General features: G+C 39.5%; 1 protein-coding gene across 1 annotated transcript in view; it reads right to left on the reverse strand.

Moving 5' to 3' along the window:
* Positions 1 to 24085, reverse strand: part of LOC136883531 (myb-like protein X) — a 114341-nt gene that overhangs the window by 52371 nt on the left and 37885 nt on the right. Inside the window, exons 4-5 of the mRNA XM_067155898.2 lie at positions 14055 to 14258; positions 5212 to 5366 (exon numbers count right to left, since the gene is read on the reverse strand). Coding sequence (XP_067011999.2) covers positions 5212 to 5366; positions 14055 to 14258 — 359 coding nt within the window. The remainder of the gene's footprint in view (positions 1 to 5211; positions 5367 to 14054; positions 14259 to 24085) is intronic.

Raw genomic sequence — 24085 nt, forward strand, 5'->3', positions numbered from 1 at the left:
TGTCCAACTCGCACATTGCAAGCATGCATCAGTCATGCTATATGTCTTTGTTTTGTAGTTAATAATGTCCGCCAGCGTAATAGCTAGCACAATTAGTTGCTGTTTTCGGGGGTCTGACTTCGATTCCCGGTACCGTACTGCCAGAGATTTACGAATGGCAGGAAGGCTGATATGCTGTAAAAGCGGCACCTGTAACTCCCCTCCACTAGGCGTGTGTCTAAAAAGAGCTGTATCACCTCGGGATGAGGAAGCGAGTTTACTTTAGTTGAGAAATATTCGCGGTTGTTGCTATTTATACAGCAGGCGAGATCATTAACAAAGTGGTCATTTAATATCTCGTAACCCGGGCCATTATAGGTATATATTTAGAGAGAAGTACGTTTAAAACAGAGAGAAGTACGTTTAAAACGTGATAAAAGCTATCCAGTTCAAACGATCGTTTTACTCGCCGACGTACCTAACAAATAATAATAATTTTATGTCCCGACGTACTTTAAACGATTTTTGGAGACACCAAACAAAACATACTAGGGTTGCGTTAATAAAAAAAAGAGACAGCAGACGTACAAAATTAAACATTATGATAATAAAACTCATTACCTCCACACCTGTAGATATCCATACATGCGGTATATTTTCCTGTTATTTATTTTTATTTTTTCCGTCGAACTTTTGGCATTATCAGGGCGATAATATACCTAACCTAAACAACGTGGTCTGTCTTATCTCATGGACAGCTACTTACGCAAATCCTGATGTGATAAATGTAGAGAACAAGCATGAAATATACTCAAAAATAAGGCTCTGTGTTTCAACAGCCGCAGTTATCAAAAGAATGTTTCCAATTACTATGTATTACATTCGGAAGTACAACTCGTAACATACGCTAGTTATCAGCTGATGGTTTGCCGTGCCTTCTACAGTAGTACAGTACAGCTTTATTCGGAAGGAGTGGCTTCTACTACATATACTCCAACTGGGAATAGATTTACACTGTTTAGACTCTATAGTCGGGAACGAAATTATTTTTAAAAGGTTCAAAAAGACGGGACCTCGCATGCTCTTGATTGCAGTGCATGGCTCGAAGAGAATGAACAATGAAGCATGGCTGATGCCGAGGCGACTGACGAGAGATAGCAGTGAAGATGACGTCACTTAGAATGCCGACACGCCGGTAGCAAGGCAGGGAAGTTGGCAGTGCGAGGCGATAATTCAAATGAAAGCAGTGATCAGGTTTACTGTGTGGTAGGCCTACTGCTGAACTGACAGAGACAAATTACTGGCCATTAAGTTCTTTTGTATCAGTATTTAATTATATGATAACACGATACCCTTATCCCTTTCTTCTACGGGATCGAGTATGAAGTGAGATGAATCTTCGTAGCGAGTTTTTACGGCTGTATGCCCTTCCTGACATCAACCTCACCAGAGGAATTAATAAGATGTAACAAACGACGTGATATGAGTAACTAAAACGGACTTTTATGCGTACAGTAGGCCTAAAATTCGTGTTCACCATTGTTTGTCTTTTTACGTTTAGAAACACTGCCTTCCGACGAAAATAGCCAGTATAACTTAAATACATTCTAAGTTTGTTAAATAATAGTATAGAATGTTTACACATACAATTTATAGCTCTTTATAACCTAGAAGTCATGTGTCCACTGCACAAAATTTTGAGGTTATCGCATATTGGACCCCCCTTTATTATTTTTGGCTGTAAAAGTGGGGGGAAAAAAGGGGTCTAATACGCAAGTAAATACGGTATACAAGAAGAGGTCCGATATGAAGTCAAACACAAGCTATCTTCCATCCTTAATCAACAACAAACCATTAAACCCAACACAGTGCACTTGGTAAAAATTAACAAACAAAAGAAAAAAGTGAAACAAAACGACTTAATTATAACAAAAGCTGACAAAGGAAATGCTACCGTAATCATGGACAAAAGTGACTATGTTAATAAAGCACACATGTTTTTTGCAGACAACAACTTCATAACCTCTAAAAAAGATCCAACTAATAAAATACAAAGAGAGCTAAAAACCATCATCAAGAACATTTCATTTCTGTTTAATGACCTTGAAAAATCCAAAATGATTATCATGAATCCGAAACTTTCCACAGCCAAAGCGCTATCCAGATATCCCCATAAGACCCATTATCAATTTCAGAAACAGTCCGACCTATGAAGTATCTCGATTCATTCACAAATTCCTCAAGTCACACTATCGTTTTCAAGACAACACATCAGTAAAGAACTCCTTAGAATTCTGCAATAAGATCAAACACTTTAATTTATCCAAACAACACACTCTTCATTCTTTTGATATTACTAACATGTATGCTAATGTTCCCGTTAACAGCACCATACAATTGATCAAGAACAATCTCTCCAAGTTCAGCAACTTAAGTATAGGCGAAATAGATGAATTTATTCGAATCCTGGAATTTACTTTGAACAACAATTTCTTCACTTTCAATAATGTCATTTACCAACAGATAGGTCTTCCCATGGGGTCACCAGCTTCAGGAATCCTTGCAGATATCTACATTGATCATTTAGAGCATTCTCACAAAATTGGCAAGATCAATGGCATTCAACACTGGACACGTTTTGTAGATGACACGTTTGTTATTTTAGACTCCCACGTTACTAACAGTAACACAGTACTTGGATTTCTCAACTCCATTGACCCACATATAAAATTCACCATAGAGTCAGAAAACAATAAAGCCCTTAATTACCTGGACTTAACCATTATGCGCAACAGCAACAACACTTTATCCTTCAATATACACAGGAAACCCAACCACACCATCAATACCATCTATCAGACCTCTGTGCACCCAGATATACATAAAAAATCAGCTTACAATAGCATGGTCCTCAGAGCATTAACTGTCCCTTTATCTCGCAAGAATTACAAAAAACGAATTAATACCATCTACAATGTTGCAGAACACAATGGTTTCAATAGAACCTTCATCAGCAGAATCATCAATAGATATAAAAGCAGACCCAAGACCACCCTAGTAAAAGATTCCGCCCCTAAAGAAAAGTTTTCCACATTCACTTTCAATAATAGTAGCATTTACCAAATTTCTAATATTTTCAAGAAACACAACATCAAAATAGCTTACAGCACCTCCCACACCAACTCCAAACTCATTTTCAATCCACACACTGTCAACAATAACAATAACAACATCAACAACAAATATTTGAACTCTGGAGTTTACAAATTAAAGTGCCAATCCTGTAATTCCAGCTATATTGGTCAAACAGGCCGCAATTTTGTCACAAGATACGCCGAACATCGCAACGCTCTCAAATATAATCGTTTCTCAGCTATGAGTGAACATCATAAAGCATCCAGCCACGAATACACTTCAATAGATAAAGACCTAAAGATCTTGCATTATGAGCAAAAAGGCACCTTGCTCAATGTTCTCGAGAGCATCCACATCGATTTAGATCAGTTTATGAACCCCACTCACAATTTAAATGAAGTCAGCGAGAAAAAGAACATTCTACTTGAAACATTCATTCCATATATTTGTCAGAATTTCCATAACACAAACAAACCCCCACCTCCATCTCGCCGACTCATCCCCCCCCCCCCCCTCACACCAGCCCTGCACCACCCCTTCCCCCTCCACTCCTTCCATCCTAGCAAACACAGCCAAACCAACAATAGACTCGATCACGCGAACGAGACCGTCACTTTGAGAAGGCCACGCCATTCGAGCTTTAGAAGTCAGCGAAAAAACTAACATTCTACTTGAAACATTCATTCTATATATTGGCCAAACAAACCCCACCTCCATCTCTCCAACTCACCACCCCTCCCTTCCTCAAACCAGCCCTGCACCCCCCTTCCCCCTCCGCTCCTTCCATCCTAGCAAACACAGCCGAACCCACAATAGACTCGATCACGCAAACGAGACCGTTACTCTGAGAAGGCCAGGCCATTAGAGAGGACAACCACCTACTGAACACCATAAGTTTAAGCTTTCTTCACAACCATTCCACACTTTTTACTTATCAACCCATGTTTCTCACACAACCTCATTTTTTTCCATTACAGATTAGAACTTCATTGACGGTTTCCACTACATTACTTACAGTTTACTATGCATCTGTCTTCTACCTAACACAGCTTCTCAATTTTTATATCGCGGCCCTTCCGACCCTTTATAATAAGGCAAGACACCAGCCAACATTATGAAACAATAATGCAGAAAGGGACCACTAGATTGAGAAGATATTGAGAATGCTGCTAATCTAAAGCCTTAAATTTCATTGGTGTTTTTTCCTTGTCACAGGCTTTTCGCCTGCAGGTTATATCAGGCTTGGTTTCTCAAAAATGTTTGCTCCCGCTCTCCTCCTGACCAATTTGATGTGATGAGTTTCTACTAGGATGATTTTGACAGTAATTTCAAACTGTTTTGTCATTTTTACTAAACCAATAATTTGTAAACTATGAGGTCCACAACCTCACCATGTGCTACTATTATTCATTTCCATCTGCATCATTTGTTTTCTCATTCCCTTGTTTCTTAGGTTAACGCAGTTTTTAGTTTCAATTATTATTTTAAATTAACACCTGTTTCACTGAATTTTGTCGCAATAATTTTTTTTGCTCTGCATATTGATGTAAATATTGTATATTTGTGCTAATTTTGTTTCCGTCTAGGCTCTCTTTTGTTTGTTTTTTCATTTGCTCCTTCATTATGTTTTTTAGCATTTTTTCAACTTATATTATGTAAATTATTCCAACCCCCCTAATTTTTCACTGAAGATGGCTCAAGTGAGGCGAAATATGTTTGAATTTGTTTGTTCCGTCTAATGACGGAATATATGATGTATTGAGTAGGAGGATACCCTCATTTTTCGCCTTTGTAAAGTGAAAACAGTCAATACGGAATGATTCTAATATCTTGTAATTAGATAAAACTGCCATCTGCTTAAATACTCTCATAGCTAATACATGAAGAAACATGATGTAGCCACCAGAATGTGTACATAGCTCGTTCTCGATTTTTAGTGGATTGTCAAACCTTACTACGGACAAAGCTCGCAGCATGCTGTGAACATAATTTTGGCCGCCGAGAGGTTTGCTCACAGTTAGACCAGGAAGATTTAAGTCCGGTAACATGACAAGTCAGTTACCAAAATCTTCAGTAGGGGGTAAAGTTTTAACTTGCCATGAACATATCTTGAGGTAAATCCATCTTCTCATAGAAAGGGATGCATGCCAGTCCTAAACTGAGATTACCAAGATTCAAGGAGAAAATTTCATGCTGCAAAGCTGCACAACGGTTATCCCAGCTGGATTCAGACTTCAGTTTCATGTGTCCTCCTGAAAGAAACAAGAAAAAAACAAATATTTAGGTTTATTACGTGGAGTGAGACATTTTCCTTAAAATAGTGTGGCGAGTTACAGTAGAACCTCGATAATTCGAAATCGGTTGATTCAAAATCCCGCCTAATTCAAAGAAGCTCTCGTTTTCGGAAACTTGAGATACAGTTTTGCATGTTATTTAAGTTGTTTAATTCGAAATACAGATAATTCGTAATTCGAAGTACAATGTCGGCCCCATTACCGAAATTCAGACTTTTAATTCGAAACTGCCTTTACATTTTAAAACAATAGTATGTTACAGAGTAATAATCTACTCGAAATTTATCCGCTCCGCGTCATAATAGAACGCACGTTCCAGAACGTGGAAGGGTAGCTTTCCGCACTTACACTCACTTCGGTGGCCCTACAGTGCGCTTCATGATTGCTAAATTGAATGAAATCGGAATTATTTTGTATTCAACCTTTTAAGGAACGCCGTAATATCACGCATGCAACAGGCAGTGTGCGGAAAAACAGAATCCGCGAACACTGGCGATGCCGACAGTTGACGAAAAAGCGTAGCTCAGATAATAAATTCACAGGCACCGAACAATATTGTCATTGCCGGTGAAACTGCATTGCTTTATTTTAATGCAAGCCCAAACGGTCTTATGGTTCTAAATGGGTCATAGTAGTACGTTGCAATGCACATGGGATGAAAGCGAGAAACTTTATCCCCTCGTCATAGGTGGAGGGCAAGCGTGACAAGCAGAGGACCAACCCCACCACAGATAAAATCGAGACCAGCAGGGGCAAAGAGCTGGTTCCCGGACAGGAACCGGGGCCAGCCAAGCCCCAGGATCCATCGCGGGAGACGGAGCTGCAAGTTCCGGAGACCGCATAAGGTAAAGTATTCTATGAAAGTAAAGAATGATTACTTTCATACAAGTTGTCAATGTGACTTGAGACCGACAAGGTCATCTCCATTCGAGACGACAACTTTTAGTTACAAATGTTACACGTTTTATTCGTAATATTGACGGTCTCACTACACTCCTCAGCATAATGTTTTATTTAACAGCCAGCAAGATCTATTAGATGAGAGGACTTTGCACCTCAATGTGTTTTTAACTCACTTATCATGATCACTGTCACTTCACATCATTACGTTTTTTAATTTGTTTGTATATTATGTAACAATTGTTTTACTACTGAAGATGGCCTTGAGATTAGGCTGAAACATGTATAGACTTTGTTTCATCTAACAGATGACTTGAATTGTATTGATAGGAGGATTTTATAAATATTTTCTTTTGTAAAGTACAAGCAAATATACAACATTGTATAGCGGCCTCTAGGGTACTTAATAGAAGTATCCAGAAAGGCGGGTTTTCGGTCGCCCTGATACAGGAACCCTGGCTTAGACAGGGGCATATCATGGGACTAAAATGTGCAGGTTTCACACTATTCAGTGGAATAGCAGAGGAGAAGCCTAGAGCATGTATACTAGTTAAGGATCATAACGCTTGGGCTATACCGGGTTTCATTAGTAGAGACCTGGTAGCAGTCCTAATGAGATATGAAGAGGGCGGACAGCCAAGAGACTTGGTTGTCTGTTCTGCATATTTCCCAGGAGACTCTGAATCTCCACCTCCGCCGGAGGAGTTCAAGAGACTGGTGATATACTGTAGGAAACAAGGATTAAACCTCATAGTAGGATGTGATGCCAATGCTCATCATAGCATTTGGGGAAGCAAAAATACAAACCGAAGGGGAGAGCACTTCATAGAATTTCTATGTACAACTGATCTTGAGATCATGAATATTGGTGATACCCCTACCTTCATTAATAAAAAGAGCGAAGGGATCATAGATCTTACCCTGGGTTCCATGGGAATCATTCAGGAATTTAAAGACTGGAAGGTCTCTTTGGAGCCTTCCTTGTCAGATCATAGACACATTGTGTTTTATGTAGAGGGCTCCATCGAGATCCCGTCTTACAGAAACCCTAGACGAACCGATTGGATATCTTTTAGGGAGGACGTGAGGAGGGGAATGGAGGGAGGACCCTCAAACATAATTAAAAACAAAGAGGAGCTGGAGCTCAGTGTGAGTTTTCTCACACGGACACTGTTACCTCTTATGAATTAAACTGCCCTATTGTTAAGGCAAAAAGAGTAACAGGAAGCTTCAAGTGGAATAGTTATCTTGAACACCTGAGGAGAAATACACGAAGGCTCTGGAATAAATACAGGGAACTTCAGGATCAAGAAAGCCTAGATTCTTACAAAGAATCACAAAGAAGGTACAAGTCAGAAGTCAAAAAGGCTTCTAGGAAATCTTGGAGACAATTTTGTGACTCCATTGAAAGTCAACATGAAGCGGCAAGGCTTCATAAGATTGTAACCTTGGATAGAAGGGCAAGGCTGGGCTCACTGGAGACTCCTTCTGGTGGATACACATCCAGAGAGGGGGAGACCCTGAGCTTACTGCTTGATGCACACTTTCCAGGTTCGGTAATCACGAATTGTGAGGTAGAATCGAGCGGATTCTTCAGACCCGATAAAAGTGGCTGGAGGGAAGCCGCAGAGATTGTCACCCCAAGAAGGGTTAAGTGGGCATTAGAATCCTTTGCCCCTTACAAAAGCCCAGGTGTGGATGGGATCTTCTCGGCGCTTCTTCAGGAGGCGGGGGAGGTCCTTATACCATACCTGGTTAGAATCTTGGGGTACGTGTACTCCTTGTGGCGTCAGGCGAAGGTGGTATTTATACCTAAACCCGGAAGGTCTTCATATACTAGACCTAAGGATTATAGACCCATTAGTCTAACGTCTTTTCTACTTAAGACTTTGGAAAGACTGGTGGATAGACATATCAGGGAGAAAGTATTAAGAGACTTTCCCCTGCATTCTCACCAACATGCATATCAACCAGGGAAGTTGGTTTCTAGGCTGGAGAGTGCCTTGGATCAACAACAACTTGCCATGGTTTTATTCCTAGATATAGAAGGGGCCTTTAACTATACATCTTTGGGCTCCATAGAACGTAGTCTAGAGAGAAGAGGAGTGAGCAGCATGCTCATAAAATGGATTGTGGCCTCGCTGCAGGGCCGTCAAGTTCTGTTTACCCTCAACGCTGTAATGTTGAGAGCTAATATAGAAAGGGGGTGTCCACAGGGAGGAGTATTATCACCAACATTATGGTGTCTGGTAGTGGATGAACTACTTACCAGGCTAAATGTTGGAGGAATATACGCCCAAGGCTATGCAGACGACATAAGCCTGATGGCGGTAGGAAATTTCCCCAGTACGGTTTCCAAACTCGTACAGAGCTCTCTACGTAGGGTGGAAAGATGGTGCCACGAAACAGACTTGTCGGTTAATCCCGATAAGACGGAGCTTGTGGTATTTACCAAGAGGAGGAGGCTAGACGGACTGTCAGAGCCTTTCCTATTTGGGAAAAAATTAGTTAAGACAACCTCGGTTAAGTACCTAGGGGTAATCCTTGAGGCAAGACTGAGTTGGAAGAAACATATAGATCATAAGGTGGATAAGGCTCGCAAGATTATGTGGGCCTGTCGCAGGGCCATCGGGAAGACTTGGGGCCTAAGACCTAAGGTGGTCTAGTGGCTCTATATCTCCATTGTACGGCCCACGATCACCTATGCATCTATAGTTTGGTGGCCAGGCTCAGAGAGTAAAACTGTGAGCACCAAGTTAAACAGTGTCCAAAGACTTGCGTGTCTAGGAATAACAGGGGCACTGGATACTACACCATTATGTGCAATGGAGGCCATCCTAGGTTTCCCCCCCTTACATTTATCTGTTAAGGTAATAGCGGGAATGAGTGCCTATCGCCTTTGGTCACTCGAAGGATGGTCCTTCAAAAACCCGAATAGAGGTCATGCCTCTATTCTTACAAGGCTTCACCAGACTTGCCCTATGACAATGATGATCGGGGATCTGATGAAGCCTAGCTTTAATTTGAATTATAAATTTACAGTGGTGATACCCACAAGGGAGGAGTGGGCCGCGGACGCTGGGGCCCGTCTTAAGTCTGGGGGCTGTACATGGTACACAGATGGCTCGCGGACGGAGACGGGCACAGGCGCCGGGGTCTGGGGGCCTAAGTCAAGGCTCTCCCTTCCTATGGGTAAATATGCTACTGTTTTCCAGGCTGAAGTATACGCAATACTAGCCTGTGCTGTAAATATATGGAATATGCCTGGACACAGAAGACACATCACTATTTGTAGTGATAGCCAGGCAGCGCTAAAAGCACTATGTGCAGTTAAAACATCAAAACTGGTATGGGAATGCCAAAGGATGTTAGATCAGCTGTGTGAGCTTAGCTCAGTTACCCTATTATGGGTTCCTGGGCACACAGGTATCAGTGGAAATGAAGAAGCTGACAAACTAGCGAAACAGGGCTCAATGGGTTCCTTCACAGGACCAGAGCCCTTCCTGGGAGTGTCACTCCGAAGTGTGAGACTGGCAATATCCTAATGGATAAACCAGTCTCACCTAGATATTTGGAAGAGGTCAACTATAGCAAGACAGGCACGTGAACTTATCAAAGGGCCTAGTCAAAGCTATAAAAAGGTCCTAATGAATTTGAATAGGACCAGAATGAGAATGGTAGTTGGACTGTTAACAGGCCACAATACCTTACAGAGACACCTACACATCATGAAAATCACCCAGGATCCGATGTGTAGAAGATGCGGGAAGGAGGAGGAGACCCCCGCGCATGTGTTATGTCAGTGCGAGGCTTTTGCAAGCACTAGACATCGATACCTGGGCTCACATTTTGTGAGCCTGGAGGACATCAGGAATGCCAAAATCCGGACACTGGTATCCTTTATAGGAGCACTAGGGCTGGACTAGGCAAACCCGTTCAAGGGGCACAAAGGGTCTTCATAGACCTACATGTGGAGCTCTGGGAAAACAGGGCTCACCCATTTCTTATCTATCTATCTATCTATCTATCTATCCCCTCGTCATAGGAACGTTCGATAAACCACAATGTTTCAAGGGCGTCGGGCACTTTCCATACCAGTACAAAGCATATAAAAATGCGAACAGTACAGAAATCCAAAAAATAATGCATCTGCACAGGGGGACCGGCATAATTAATCCTCGTCTTTGAATTGTGTGATTTTTTTCTTTTGTTGCGTGAGGTTATATTTGTCAGTGATTTATCCAAGTGCATTATTTGAACATTGTAAATGCACCTTGTTGGATACATTTTGGAAATAGTTTTTTCCATGGCATTTGAAAGGTTTAAACTGTGAATCGAGGTGATTGCATGTATTAATGGGTCTTAGAATACTTTGTGACGCAGCACGTGTTTACATTTCTGAAGTACGAGAGAAGTACCATGGCGGGAAATCGTACAAGGATAGAGCCATAGAAAAGTTTGATTTTAAGGGCATCGGGTACTTCCTTTGTAAATACAAGGCATCTAAAATGCATAAAGTATAGTAATCCAATTAATAAAGCACTTGCACATGGAAGTCAGCATAGATTTCTCCTCGTCTTTGAATTGTGCTTTTTTTTTTCTTTCGTTGTGTGAGGTTATGTTTGCCAGTGGGATATCCGAGTGAATTACTTTGAATACTAAATGCACCTTTTGGATACATTTTGGGAACAGTTCTTTTCTCATAGCATTTGAAGGGTATAAACTGTGAATCAAGGTTAACTGCATGCAGTAACGGGCCATAGAATATTTTGTAATGCGGCAAGGGTTGGTACTTCTGAATTGTGAATTGGCGGTTAATTCGAAATCACGTAATTCGAAGTCCGATTTTCAAGTCCCAACGACTTCTAATTAACGAGGTTTTACTGTATCGAGGTCAACACTGAAAAGTGTGGCTTCCTTTTAAACAAATTTTCCAACTAGATCATAAATTTCCCAAGAAAACAATACCTAAGAATGAATAGTCTATATAAAAAATAAGTGCATCAATAGCAACACGAGTTTGACAATATGAAACTTTCAGCACTTTCACTAGATCACTCCTACACTCGATATCAACAATCAAATTCTATACCATATCCTTCTCACTTTCATGTCTGAAGCTATAATCATCTTTACTGACGTCCAACCAATCAATTATGACATTTTTGTTCAGCATTTTGCAAATCACCGAGCTTTTGCAATAAAAATGTCATTGTAACAAGAATACCTTGAGTGTACAAAATATCGTAAGTCACTGAAGCCAGCAATTGCTTGTGCTTCACCTAGAGTGGCTTTCCTTGATTGTGTGAGTGTAGTAGTGTTATTAATTTTGTCCCATTACTTGTTGACTGCACAAAGGGAAATCCAACAAGCTATATTTCTTCCAAATTGTTGGAATATTCATGTTTTCCTCAACCAATTGCTGTAACAGAGACGACCTGTAGTGGGTCAATAGGTTGCAGAACAGAAGTTGCATTGGGGGAAACGAATTCAACAAAAATATCACCTCCAATTTTTTTCTTTTCTACTATTTGTTTTACATTGCACTGACATAGATAGGGATTATGGTGACAATGTGATAGGAAAGGCCTAGGAGAGGGAAGGAAGCGACCGTGGCTTTAATTAAGGTGTGAAAATAGAAAACCATCTTCAGGGCTGCCGACAGTGGGGTTCAAATCCCACTATCTCCCAGATAAAAGCGTGTGAGTGGGAAAAGCTCAGTAATAAGGAAATTCAAAGTTTGCCTGATGTTTTAGGTTCTGATTTCAGCAGTTATAGTGAGGAGGAAGTTCCTTGTGACCCTCTGTGTGTATTAACACATGATTTATCCAATAGTGAAAGTGATGTTAGCAAGAAGGGTGAACAGCATGTTGAGTGGAACAGGGTACATGGCCAGAATATTCCAGGTATGTTTTTAGGAACAAGTAGAATGTGTCCTACGAGTGGAATTTGTGAAAATGTAAGTAGGGAATTCATTTTCAGACAGTACTTAGATGACGGTGTAGTACAGTACATTGCAGATGAAACCAACATGTATGCCAGTACTGATGTACATTTTTTACCGATGAACTTGCATGAAATACAAGTGTATATTGCTCTTTACGTTGTAATGGCATTAGTACAGAGCCTACAATTCACAGTTACTGGTGCAAAGATATGAGTGTTAACACGCCGCATTTTAGAACTGCCATGCCTCGTGCTGGGTTTCTCGAACAGAGTAAATATTTACATTGTGGAAAATTTAAGATTTTATATGACTTGCTTCATGTTTTAATTATACTTATTGTTCAGTTAGTGTATTGGGATGAATTGTGTGGCATTTCTGAATAATATAAAACAGCTCCTGTGATAATATTTTCAGCACATCACTCACAGTATTATTTTAACCCTAGAACTGCGGACCGTCTTTCTGGAACATGGTGTACTGTTTCATCAAGTGCGATCATCTTTCTGACAGATGGGATTTTTCTTCTGCCATAGATTTATAAATGGACGCCAGATTTCGCTAATATAGATACCAGTTAAATACTGATAATTTTATCTTCACTGTTGAAAGTCTTTGAAAAACAAGCAACAGTATGGAGAAGTTTATTTAGCTGTAGAATTGAAAGTACTTTCATATGTTCTTAGAATCAAGATGGCAGCCCACTTTGTTGACTATTCTGAAATTGAACGCTTGATTTCCGACGATCTTAGTGACAGTACTGATGGTGACAGCGATTATTGTGTTAATTCCGATGAGGAAATTATTCCTGAAAGTAGTGAAAGTAACAGCAAAGTACGAGGTGCCACGGAAGTAATGGAAAATTCCGATAACTGGAATGATGTTCAAATTGGTGCAGGTTATATTATTATTGGCACAATGTCAATATTTGAAGAAACCAGTGAAGGGATAAGTGTGATCTGTTGATATTTGTGTATATTGTTATAAATACTTTGATCGCAACACAGAAAAGTAAAGAAACTGCCTTGAGAAAACTAAGATAAGCTGTACATTCAAAATTCGTGAAAAGAACTCAAAATCTGTTTCGAGAAAAAATGTGTGTTTTACTTAGCTTTAGAAATGAAAAGTGAAGAATTGTGTGGGGAAAATGTAAGAACATACCTGTGTATTTCAGAAAATCATGTTTCAGGAATAAATTACCTATCAGAAATTATTTTCCTAGAGCAAAATATTTTGATAATTCTCTTTGTTCAAAAAAATTATAATTGTATATTTCGGTAGTTAGAAATCGTGACAATTTTTTAAATTATTTCTGACATCTTCATATAGATCAATCTTTCAGCTTTCTATTGGTGTATAATATGGATTTATTGGGATTAATATGAGTTAACAGGCATGATTTTATTTTCATAGCGTATATTGAGGAAAATAACTGCAGCATTTGACAGATAAACCTGCAGCAGTTCTAGGGTTAACTGAAAGCATGCAAAACCAATGCTGCTTACTTGAAAGATGGCAGATTCCTAGCAATGCTAGTGTAGATGATGGCCAGGTATATATGGGTTAAGCCATAAACAAGTACAACATATTTTTGTTATGAACGCACATATGTAGACTGAAAATAAAATTTCTCAACCATAATGTGGAAAGGGTTAAGGATAGAATGAAAACATTGACTTTCTCTGCAAAAGAGGTCAGAGAAATTATTTATCTATTTCTAACAAGCAAAACTGTCAAAAAGTTAAGAATTTGAATACACCAATGGATAATATTTCTACACAGATATAACTCTTATATCATACCTATTTGGGCTCCTTGAAGCAACACTTCAAAGTCAGCTCCTCTTCTTTCATCTTCCTCTACTTCATAGTGTGGTGGATCAATAGGCTTCTCATATTTTGCCCAATTGCTGAACACTTGTCGTTTGGAATACTTCTTGGTTGTCAAAGCAGCAATCTCGTCTGTTTCTCGCTTGAGGTTGTCGAACATGTGTGGGTCTGGAATTGCTGAAAACAAGAAAGTTTAAGTGATGATTATTATGATAAAACACAACTATTACAATAAAGTAATGGTAACAATTGAATACCCGCCCAGAACAAGGTTGTAACCCTCACTTCTTGCAAAGCTGACTTTTATATGGAAATAGGTTGTAAACTGTATGCGGGACATGGCAGACTTATTGGAATGACAACAGATGGCTTTAGTGGTGGTGATAAGCTGGCCCAAAGTTAGCGCTGCACAGAACAAGGTTTTATCCAGAAAGAAGATGGTGGATGTAACACCAATATCAATCACCGGTAGTGCTCAAAACCATATGAATAGGACCAAAAAAAATAACAGGTAAGCAAACATGAAAAACTGGCGTGATGTCAAACGTAAAAGGCTCAGGGATGCTGGAAAGCAATATATATCCAAAAGGGGAATGCAGATAGCTGCAAAAACTTCACCAGATGAGGTACGTAGAACAAGGCTGTAACCTAACCGTCCTTGTGTTATGCCCTGACATATAAATATGCAATACATATTACATCTGGTACTGCAGCTAGTTAATACAGCACATTCATACATGATGTTTGAATGAAATAACCATTAATAATAATAATAATAATAATAATAATAATAATAATAATAATAATAATAATAATAATAATAATAATAATAATAATAATAATAAACCAAAGTTTTGTTTTTAGCAAGACGTTATATAGCGGATTAGAGTTCTACTCTATTTCTGAAATGCTTTACAAACATAATAACATAGCGTAACAAAATGTGTGTGCAGGGAAAATTATTATTAAATCCATGCTTGAAAATATGCTGGTTAGGTATATGATGCTGTATCTAATTTAGTATTACTATAATTTTATTTCAGAGATGTCCCTGCAGATGCTCTTATGAATGCAAGAAGATCACAGTAGAAATGACATTTGCATTGTTTGGTGACTTCTACTCTTTGAATTATGAACAGCAGACAACATTGTTAGGACAAAGCTGCATTAAACGTCAGAATATTAAAAGAAGAGAAGTTGAACAGGCAGTTTCGCGTAGGCATTGCAGTTTTCGTACTTTCTTTCCATACATGCAGGTGAAACTTACCATGTGTGTCAAAAAATGCTTTGTCATGTGTATAAAATTAATCCTCATAGAATACAGAAATTGCAAGAGAAACTAAAACGTGGGGATTCATTAAGTGACAAGAGAGGGAAACACAACAATTGGCCGAATGCCACTCCTGACAAGGTAAAGAAAGCTATTCGGGAGCACATTCGATCATTGCCGAACCAGGAAAGTCATTACAGTCGCCACAGATCTGCAAAGGTTGCTTGGCTAATGATTTGAATTTGAATATCATGTATACATTGTTTAGAGAAAAACATCTTGAACACCACTGCAATGAACACACGTATAGAGATATTTTCCACTCAGACTTCAATCTACGGTGTGGTCTTCCCAGAGCTGATACCTGCACGTACTGTGATAGCTTGTACGTTGAAATGATATCAGCACAGACTGATGAACAGCGGAAAGCTATTGAGAAGAAAAAGCCAAACAAAATTCTACATATGTCGTCTTGTTTACTAATCTGCAGCAAGTGCTTTTCTGTCCTGTATTATCCCACTCACCTGTTTTCTATCAAAGACAGTATGCGTGTTATAATCAAGCCATTCACAATGCTGGCACAAATGAAGCAACAATGTGCTTTTTTGGCATGAAAGCGTGGCCAAACGAGGTTCAGCCGAAATTGCTTCATGTATATTAAAGTATATCACCTCAAACTGTCAGCCCCTAGCCCCAGGAGAAGAAAGGACTCTTATACTTTGGTCTGACAGATGTGTTGGCCAAAATAATAACTGGCGTATGCTGTCACTTTGTCAGTATTTCATTACACACCGACTGTTTGCAACAGTGAATCAGAAGTTCCTAGTGTCAGGTCATAGTTTTCTTCCGTGTGACCAGGGGCCTATTCCACGAACGAACTTTGCAACTTTTCACTTTGCACTTTTCAGTTCGGATTTTGTTCCACTATCGCTTTTCAGATTTAGCTTGCAAAGTGAAAAGTGAAAAGTGAAAAGTTAGAAATCTTTTCACTTTTCAAGCCTGTTATGTTCCTCTATTGGTACAGAAATGCAAAGTGCAAAGAAATGAAGTGAAAAGTTTTCATAAATCTTGCAAAGAGATGATTCCCTTTTCATATGTTAATTAACAAGTATGTACATTAGTTTCTCGGCGTAGAATTTGGTTTAGTGATATAAACACGTCACGACGTGAGCTTTTGTTAGCATCAAGTGAGGACAGTGATGAAGAATCCAATAATGGAACGAACAAAGACAGGATTAATTTTCATAACCTCACTTCGACGTAATAACGCGAGTGATTTCGTATTATCCCAAGAGGCTGACTATATTCTTGAAATGATCGGTAATTTATTGAAAGATAAAGAAGTAAATTCCTTTCCAAAAAAGAACAAATTCTTATATTTACATTTTTTATTAAATGGTACCCAGCTGTACTGTGTAACAGCAATGCATGGGACATCAAAATCAATTATTTGCAGAACTGTTACCAAAGTCGTAGATGTTATTGTAAATGTAATATTTGCTAACAGTACGTTGGCCTGATAATCCACTTAATATAGCGACGGGATTTCTAATGAAGGGTGAATGTCCTTCTGTGTGTGGATGTGTTGACGGTACTCTCGTTAACATTGATGTGTGTCATCATTTGAGAGGTTATCTTTAAAGTTGTCAAAAAAGGATGTCACGTTTCTCCTTGACAACTTCCAGCACAGCCAGCTTCTTGTAATAACCTTTCTTTCCCACGATAAAAACTTAAACGGTACGACAATTATACCGCCAAGTTCGCCGCGAAAAGTAAAGCATTAAAATCATAGAGTATTAGGCCTATACAGTTTGCTCATAGAATAAACTCGATCGGATCACTCATTCGCAAAGACTTTTCACTTTGCGAAGAAATTGAAAAGTACAGCCTAGTTCATGGTGGAACAGAAAGACTTTGCACTTTGCAAGAATTGAAAAGTGAAAAGTGCAAAGTTGAAAAGTTGCAAAGTTCGTTCGTGGAACAGGCCCCAGGACTTTGCTCTGATTGAGCGTCAAAAAAAAAAATTTCACTGTTTATGTTCCTAAAGACTGGATTGCAGTTATAGCTTCAGCAAGGCAAACAAAACCTTTTCTGGTATATGATATGCAGCCTGAGGACTCCAAAGACCTGAAAGATCTAGAAAATTCTCTTCAGAGAGATCCTGACTTTAAAAATAAACATTGGATTCAGGTATCAACAGACGATCCAGGAACAGTTCATGTGAGACTCAGCCACAACGTATTGAAGCCTTGGTAGCGTTGAATTCAATCCCTCTTCTTTATTCTCAACAGTTACCAATACAAGCAGAAAAGTTGAAAGATTTACAAGATATGTGCCGGTATATTCCACAAGAATTCAGACAGTTTTATGAAGAACTAAAGGCGGACTAAGTATAACACAAGTCATTATGGAACTATTGATCATGACATTAATTCATACACACCCCATATTGGCTCTCGTGTGTACTGAGAATATCAAATACTGCCATCTGTGTATCATTGTTGGTTACAACTTTGTACGTCTGAATACGGTTACAATCTTGTTCTGTGTTCTGACAGAATATTTCCCCATTTTTTCTATTTTTATTGCACCTTCACTGTTTAAAGTTCTGCTAAAATAAATAATATATTCAATGCACATGTTTTAGGGACATTTTGGGTTTGTAATATAAAACTTATGAAGAATATCTGTTTTTTCTCATTCCTGTAAAATTTCACTTTTGTGGGATACAACCTTGTTCTGGGCGGGTATTCAATTATAGGATGACTTACCAACCATTCTAGTGCAATCGCACAACCTATCATATATCATCAGCAGACATCGGATTTGTATGCTAATGCAAAACCGATAAGGAAGTGTGTCTGAAGGTGAACTTGGACGAATTATTAAGTTTAATAGTGCATATATATGCATATCTGCATACATTTCAAATTTGGGATTTACCGTCCATGTTTTCAACTTTTATAATGCATATTTTAAGGCATTTTACAAGCAGTCTTCAACAAAATGTAAAGTAATTAATGCCATGAAATCTTTCGGCAATGAAATGGTTCAAAGGGAACTGATACCTATCAAGACACACTTCCAAATCATACCAGAATCAATCAAGAAGCTAGAAACATGTTGATTGCGTCTTTATGATTCGCTGGACATTATGGAGAACGTGAAGCACGAAATGGAAGGTATCACAGGAAATCTCGGACTCCATCTGCAAACAAAATATCATGATGTCCTTAAACGAAATCTGGACTATGACATCCTGATAGCTACACTGCTGTTTGTAGAAAGTGTAACACTCAGAAGCAATGGTCTGAAACACGCCAAAATCAAAGGACGTGTAGAACAGTGGAACCATAATAAGTGTTTTAAATTGCAGAGAGATGGCTTGCACGTAGGCCCAGCAGTGCCCTTCTGTGTGTGACCAGCCAGGGCAGTTTTACGCAACGCTCAGTCGGTGCAGAGCCGTCATACGAAGTGGAAACGTGTACCTAAGTACCAGTATGCCTCGCCGACATCACAGGAGGGAATATCTGCATGTGAGTGGGTTCGAACGGGGCAAAATGATAGGGCTCCGGGAGATGGGTCTGTCGTTACGTGACATTGCGGCTCGCACAGGGTACGCTGCTTCAACAGTGAGGCGTATGTAGAACCAATGGAGAGTAGAGGGCCATACACAGCGCCGACAGGGTACTGGATGACACAATGTGACCACAGCGCGAGATGGCTGCCATCTTGTCCGCTTCGCCGTAACGGACAGAACAGCTTCGTCCACGGTGTTGGTTCGACATTAGGGCACTGCAACGGGGGTGAGGATGTCTGCATCGACGGTTCAACGCCGTCTTCTGAGCGCCGGACTGGTGGCACGCATGCCGTTGCGCCAGCTTCCATTGACCAGCAACCATCAACGCCTTAGACTGCAATGGGCACGTGAACACCGACACTGGCGTGCTGAGTGGCAAAAGTCCCGCTTCAACTTGTCCTACAGTGATCGCCGCATACGCGTTAGACGCTGCCGTGGTGAACGCCATCGGGCAGACTGTACTGTTGAGCGGCATAGCGGACAAACGCCAAGTGTGATGGAATGGAGCGCAATTGCCTATAACATGCCATCTCGCTTCCTACGCCTTGAAGGCAAACAGGGAGGTTTTACAGCTCGAGGCACTGAACCTCTTGCAGGCCGTTCCAGACGCCATATTCCAGCAGGACGATGCCCGGCCACGTGGTGAGGAATGTGCAAGCCTTCCTTGAAGAACAACGGATACCACAGCTTCCCTGGCCTACCCGTTCGTCGGATATGTCACCCATTGAACATGTCTAGGATATGGTCGGTCGGCACCTTGGCCGTTCATGTCCTCCTGCAGCCACTGTTGATGATTTATGATCGCGCCTACAAAACGCGTGGCAGAGTATTCCCCAGCAGCATATTCAGGAGCTCAATGATTCCATGCCACGATGTCTAGCAGCTCTGACTGCAGCACGTGGTGGCGCTACGCCATACTGAATTTCCACGGTTACCGTGCATGTACAGTTCTGTAATTGTAATCATTTGTGTCTTGTCATGTCCCTAATATGTGGAATAAATTGTACTGTGATCACAGCACTCGGTCTTGGTGTTTCACTTTCTACAAACAGCAGTGTATAAACAAATATTTGGCAGGTACTGATAATGTGCATCTACCAGAATGTTTAACACCCACAATTCCTCCTGAATTCAAGTACTATCCTGTCACATCGGTAGATGTAGAGATCATTCTCCGCATTGAAGCAGGTTTTTACAGACAAGCGCCTCAGATTTAAACCAGAAAACTTGGAGAAGACTGTTATAGTATACTGCAAACCAAATTATGGACAGCAAAGTAGGGTGTGCAGTGTAAAATGAAAGAGGAATGTGCAAGTAAGTGTATTTCCTCATGTTCATGGATTTTTAAACATGGTTTTCTTAAAACCTTACTAATTTATTTATCATGTGTTTAAATTAACACACTAGGAGAAGTGTGCATATTGTTTTAACACTGAAAGATTGATACATCTCACAAACTATGCACAGATTCTTCGTACAAGCGGAACAGCCGCAGCTGTAAGTGTGATTTTCTTGTTTTTTATTCAGTTGTTTATTCATGATGATGATTTTATGTATTAGTGTGGGTGAATCGCGTGTGTCTAGTGAAGGAATGTTACGTTTTCATTTCATAGAAATGTTTAATGGCATGAAAATATGCGGGGACTCAAAGGCACATTTCACCACTTTTTGCAGCATAGCTGCATGCTTACATTGGTGATTTATACAGCATATAAATCCGATGTCTAATCGTCAGTCTCGCAAAACTGTCAGCCATGCACAGCAAGTAACACAGCCTAATGTTTTGTGTTCGTCTTAGAGTGGAAGTGAATTCCAAAGTCGGGACCAAGTTGTCACCAAAGGTGTTTTGTACAGACAAGAGCTGCGAAGAGGAATAGCTCGAGTGTTACAATTAAGGAATGAGGACAAGTAATAAAATTTAGAAGAAATGTACTAGAGGAGATTTTCATTCCGAGTTGATATGTCAACATCAATATATATGAAATTACCATAATCTGTTTGGTTTCAGCCAGGAAAGAGCTTTGTACAGAGTTCAATGCTGTATGCAGTTTTGTAGTACTGTTCACAAATTGCATATAGAGGACAACATTGCAATAATCTTCTAATATGATTTAATTCTCAGATTCTGTCTCCTCACAATCTACACCTATAGTCTCACATTCAGGAGTTTATGAAAGTAATCCTTCCATCTTTCCTTATCTCCTCTGGATGTGTTATGTCTCTTTTTTTTCACTTACACCTGCTTTGTGGAGACTCTTTCTTCTTACTAGTCAATATAGCATCCTTTTACGGCTATACACACACACACACACACACACACCCTCTTCCAATCTTTCCGCTATTCTGCCACAAGCACTCCGTCTTCTTGAACATGTTCCATTCCACTTCCACACTCTCCACTTCAGTTCTGTGTATTTGTTGTTTCTTTCTTCTTCTTCCTTCGTTTTACCCTCTTTGGGGTACGCTGAATCAATCATTTCTCTGTGTGTTATTCTTTTCTTAATGCCCAGTATTTCTTCATTCTTTCTTATCTTTGTTTCCTCTTGTCTTCCGAGATAATAGGTTTGGATTTTAATGTAGACTTTTCATCATTAGTTATTACTTTAGCTGCTCAACTGAACAGTTAATTTTCTGTAAGTTTTAATTCTACTAGGTCTTGTTCAGTTTTTTTTAAACCAGTTGGGTTTTGTTTTGCAGTTACAGAAGAAGTCAAAGATTTGTTTGGTTAATCTAATAGACTTCATTCTGAGAAGATGATCATAAAAATTTATCATTTTGCACATAGTATCAGAGAGTTTTTGAATTTTCTTGTAGAGTGTTTCATTCTTGATGTATTTTTTTTTTTTGCTTTTTTCTTTATGTCGCACTGACACAGATAGGTCTTATGGCGACGATGGGATAGGAAAGGCCTAGGAATGGGAAACAACGGAAAACCACCTTCAGGACTGCCGACAGTGGTATTCGAACCCACTATCTCCTGGATGCAAGCTCACAGCTGCGCACTCCTAACCGCACGGCCAACTCGCCCGGTGTGTATATTATCTTATTCTGAAATTTTGGTCCTATGATCTTTCTTAAAATTTTCCTTTCTTTTAGCTTGAGTTTCTCCATCTGGCCTTTGAAATCCATGTTCAGAGTTTCTGCTGCGTACAGTGCTTCTGGCTTAATCACTGAATAATAATGTTTAATTTTGGACCCACATGAAAGGATATTTCTAGTTGTATGTATCTTTTATTATTCGGAAGGCCAGTTCAAGTTTATTTTCCCTGGATTCCATTGCTTTGCATTCGACAACATTCCAACTAATCCATTTTCTGAGATATTTTAATTCTTATTTTACTTCCATACTGGTATCTTTTAATTTCCATACTTTTATTTTCTTCTCTCTTATTTCTGTCATTTTCACTACTTTCATTTTTGCTACCACTACTCCATGGTTTCCATCGAAGGCTAATTCTGGCAAGGCTGTTACTTCTAACAAATGTCTACGATTTGTTCTTTCTACCAAGTAATCAATCAATACTATGTTTGTACTTCTGTTTCCCCATCCATATCTTGTAGTCTTTCTATTATTTTTGTTTCTGAACCACATATTGCCAATACTTAAACCATTTCTCACACAAAATTCACAAATTATTTCTCCCCCTCCTGATTCCTCTTTCCATATCCGAAAGTTCCAGTTATTTCTCACTCTCCAGTGTCTCCAGGAATCTGTCCATTTCTTCTTCTTCTTTGCATCTGATGATGCTTGCTTGATGCTTGTTGTTTAAAGGGGTCCAACACCGAAGGTCACTGGCCCCTTCTTTGCATCTAGTCGCAGGTGCATACACCTGGATGATATCTTTTACTTCATTCTGTAAGTCTGTAAAACATAAATTTGTAGATTTCATGATATGGGCTTTTGGGCTTATGCCATGTCAAGAAAACCAGGTGAAACTCTTCACGTTTCCCAGAGAACTTTGCTCCAGAAGAAAATCTCAACTATTCACGAGGAAGTCTTCTGCAATAATGAGGGTTTGAATTTACGAATGCTTTATCGTTGGACAGCTGTAGTGATACGCTCGTTCGTCACCAGGTGGCTCTCTGTACGCTGGCACGGCGCTCCAAGCGTGAGCTGACAACATTATTAAGCTCCGATTAAGATGTTCTATCACAACGTGTGTGCTTGAGAAGTATCAGAGAGGAATCAGGGACGAATGTGGCAGAAGAAATAAATAGAAACTAATAAAATAAAATGCAATGAAAGACATCAGGATAGAATAGGACAGAGCTGAAGAATGCAAAGAAAGTATGTGGAGAAAACCAGAGATTGATAATGATGTGAGATGGTGCGAAGGGGGTTCATTATCAGTGTGCAAACTTACCAACAAAAATCGAAATTCCCGAATATCTGTGTTGTCATAGCTGGTAAAAATGTATAAGACAAGTGATCAGAAAAGTAATTCTATATAACTTTAGTTATGTAGTATTTATTGATAGGACCATTAATAACAAATAATTGATAATTAAATTTTAGGCCTTCCCTCAAACTACCATTTCACTAAGCGTGAATAAAATTGTTTATAGCCTGGATTGCAGTGCCTCATTCCCCGACTTTAAATACCGATTTTCATTAAATTCTCTTCAGCCATTTTCTCGTGATGCCCGTACATGCATACAGACACAAAATTAAAAAGAGCATTTCTTCGTTACTGTGGAGACATTAAATAACTGGAGGTTCAACCTATTCAATACTCCAGTTATTTAATTTTTAACATCAATAATTTCAATACGGAACAATGAAATTTTTATCTTTAACTGTGGAGACAATCGATACAGAAGAGCCATTATTGTTAAATTCTGAGCAATGTACAGACGAAACTCTTATTTTATATATATATAGTACGTAACTAAGTAGCCCACCTGGTGGCCATGATCGTTAAGGCGCTGAAGTCTAAACGGTCTGACACCGTGGTTAGCAGGTTTGAGTCCCGTTGGTCGAAAAAAATTTCACCATCAGAATGTTGGGCAGCAGGGTAGGGGAGGTGGTGGTATACAAATTCTAATCACTAGATTGCGTGCCAAAAGTCTGGATTAAATTCCAAACCTCTCTGCAGTGCTCATATGGAGTGAGGGCATATGATGCTGTTGATGGTGATTCGTCCGTCGGATAGA

Source organism: Anabrus simplex, chromosome 11 (assembly GCF_040414725.1).
Source record: "Anabrus simplex isolate iqAnaSimp1 chromosome 11, ASM4041472v1, whole genome shotgun sequence".
Classification (NCBI taxonomy): Eukaryota; Metazoa; Arthropoda; class Insecta; order Orthoptera; family Tettigoniidae; genus Anabrus; species Anabrus simplex.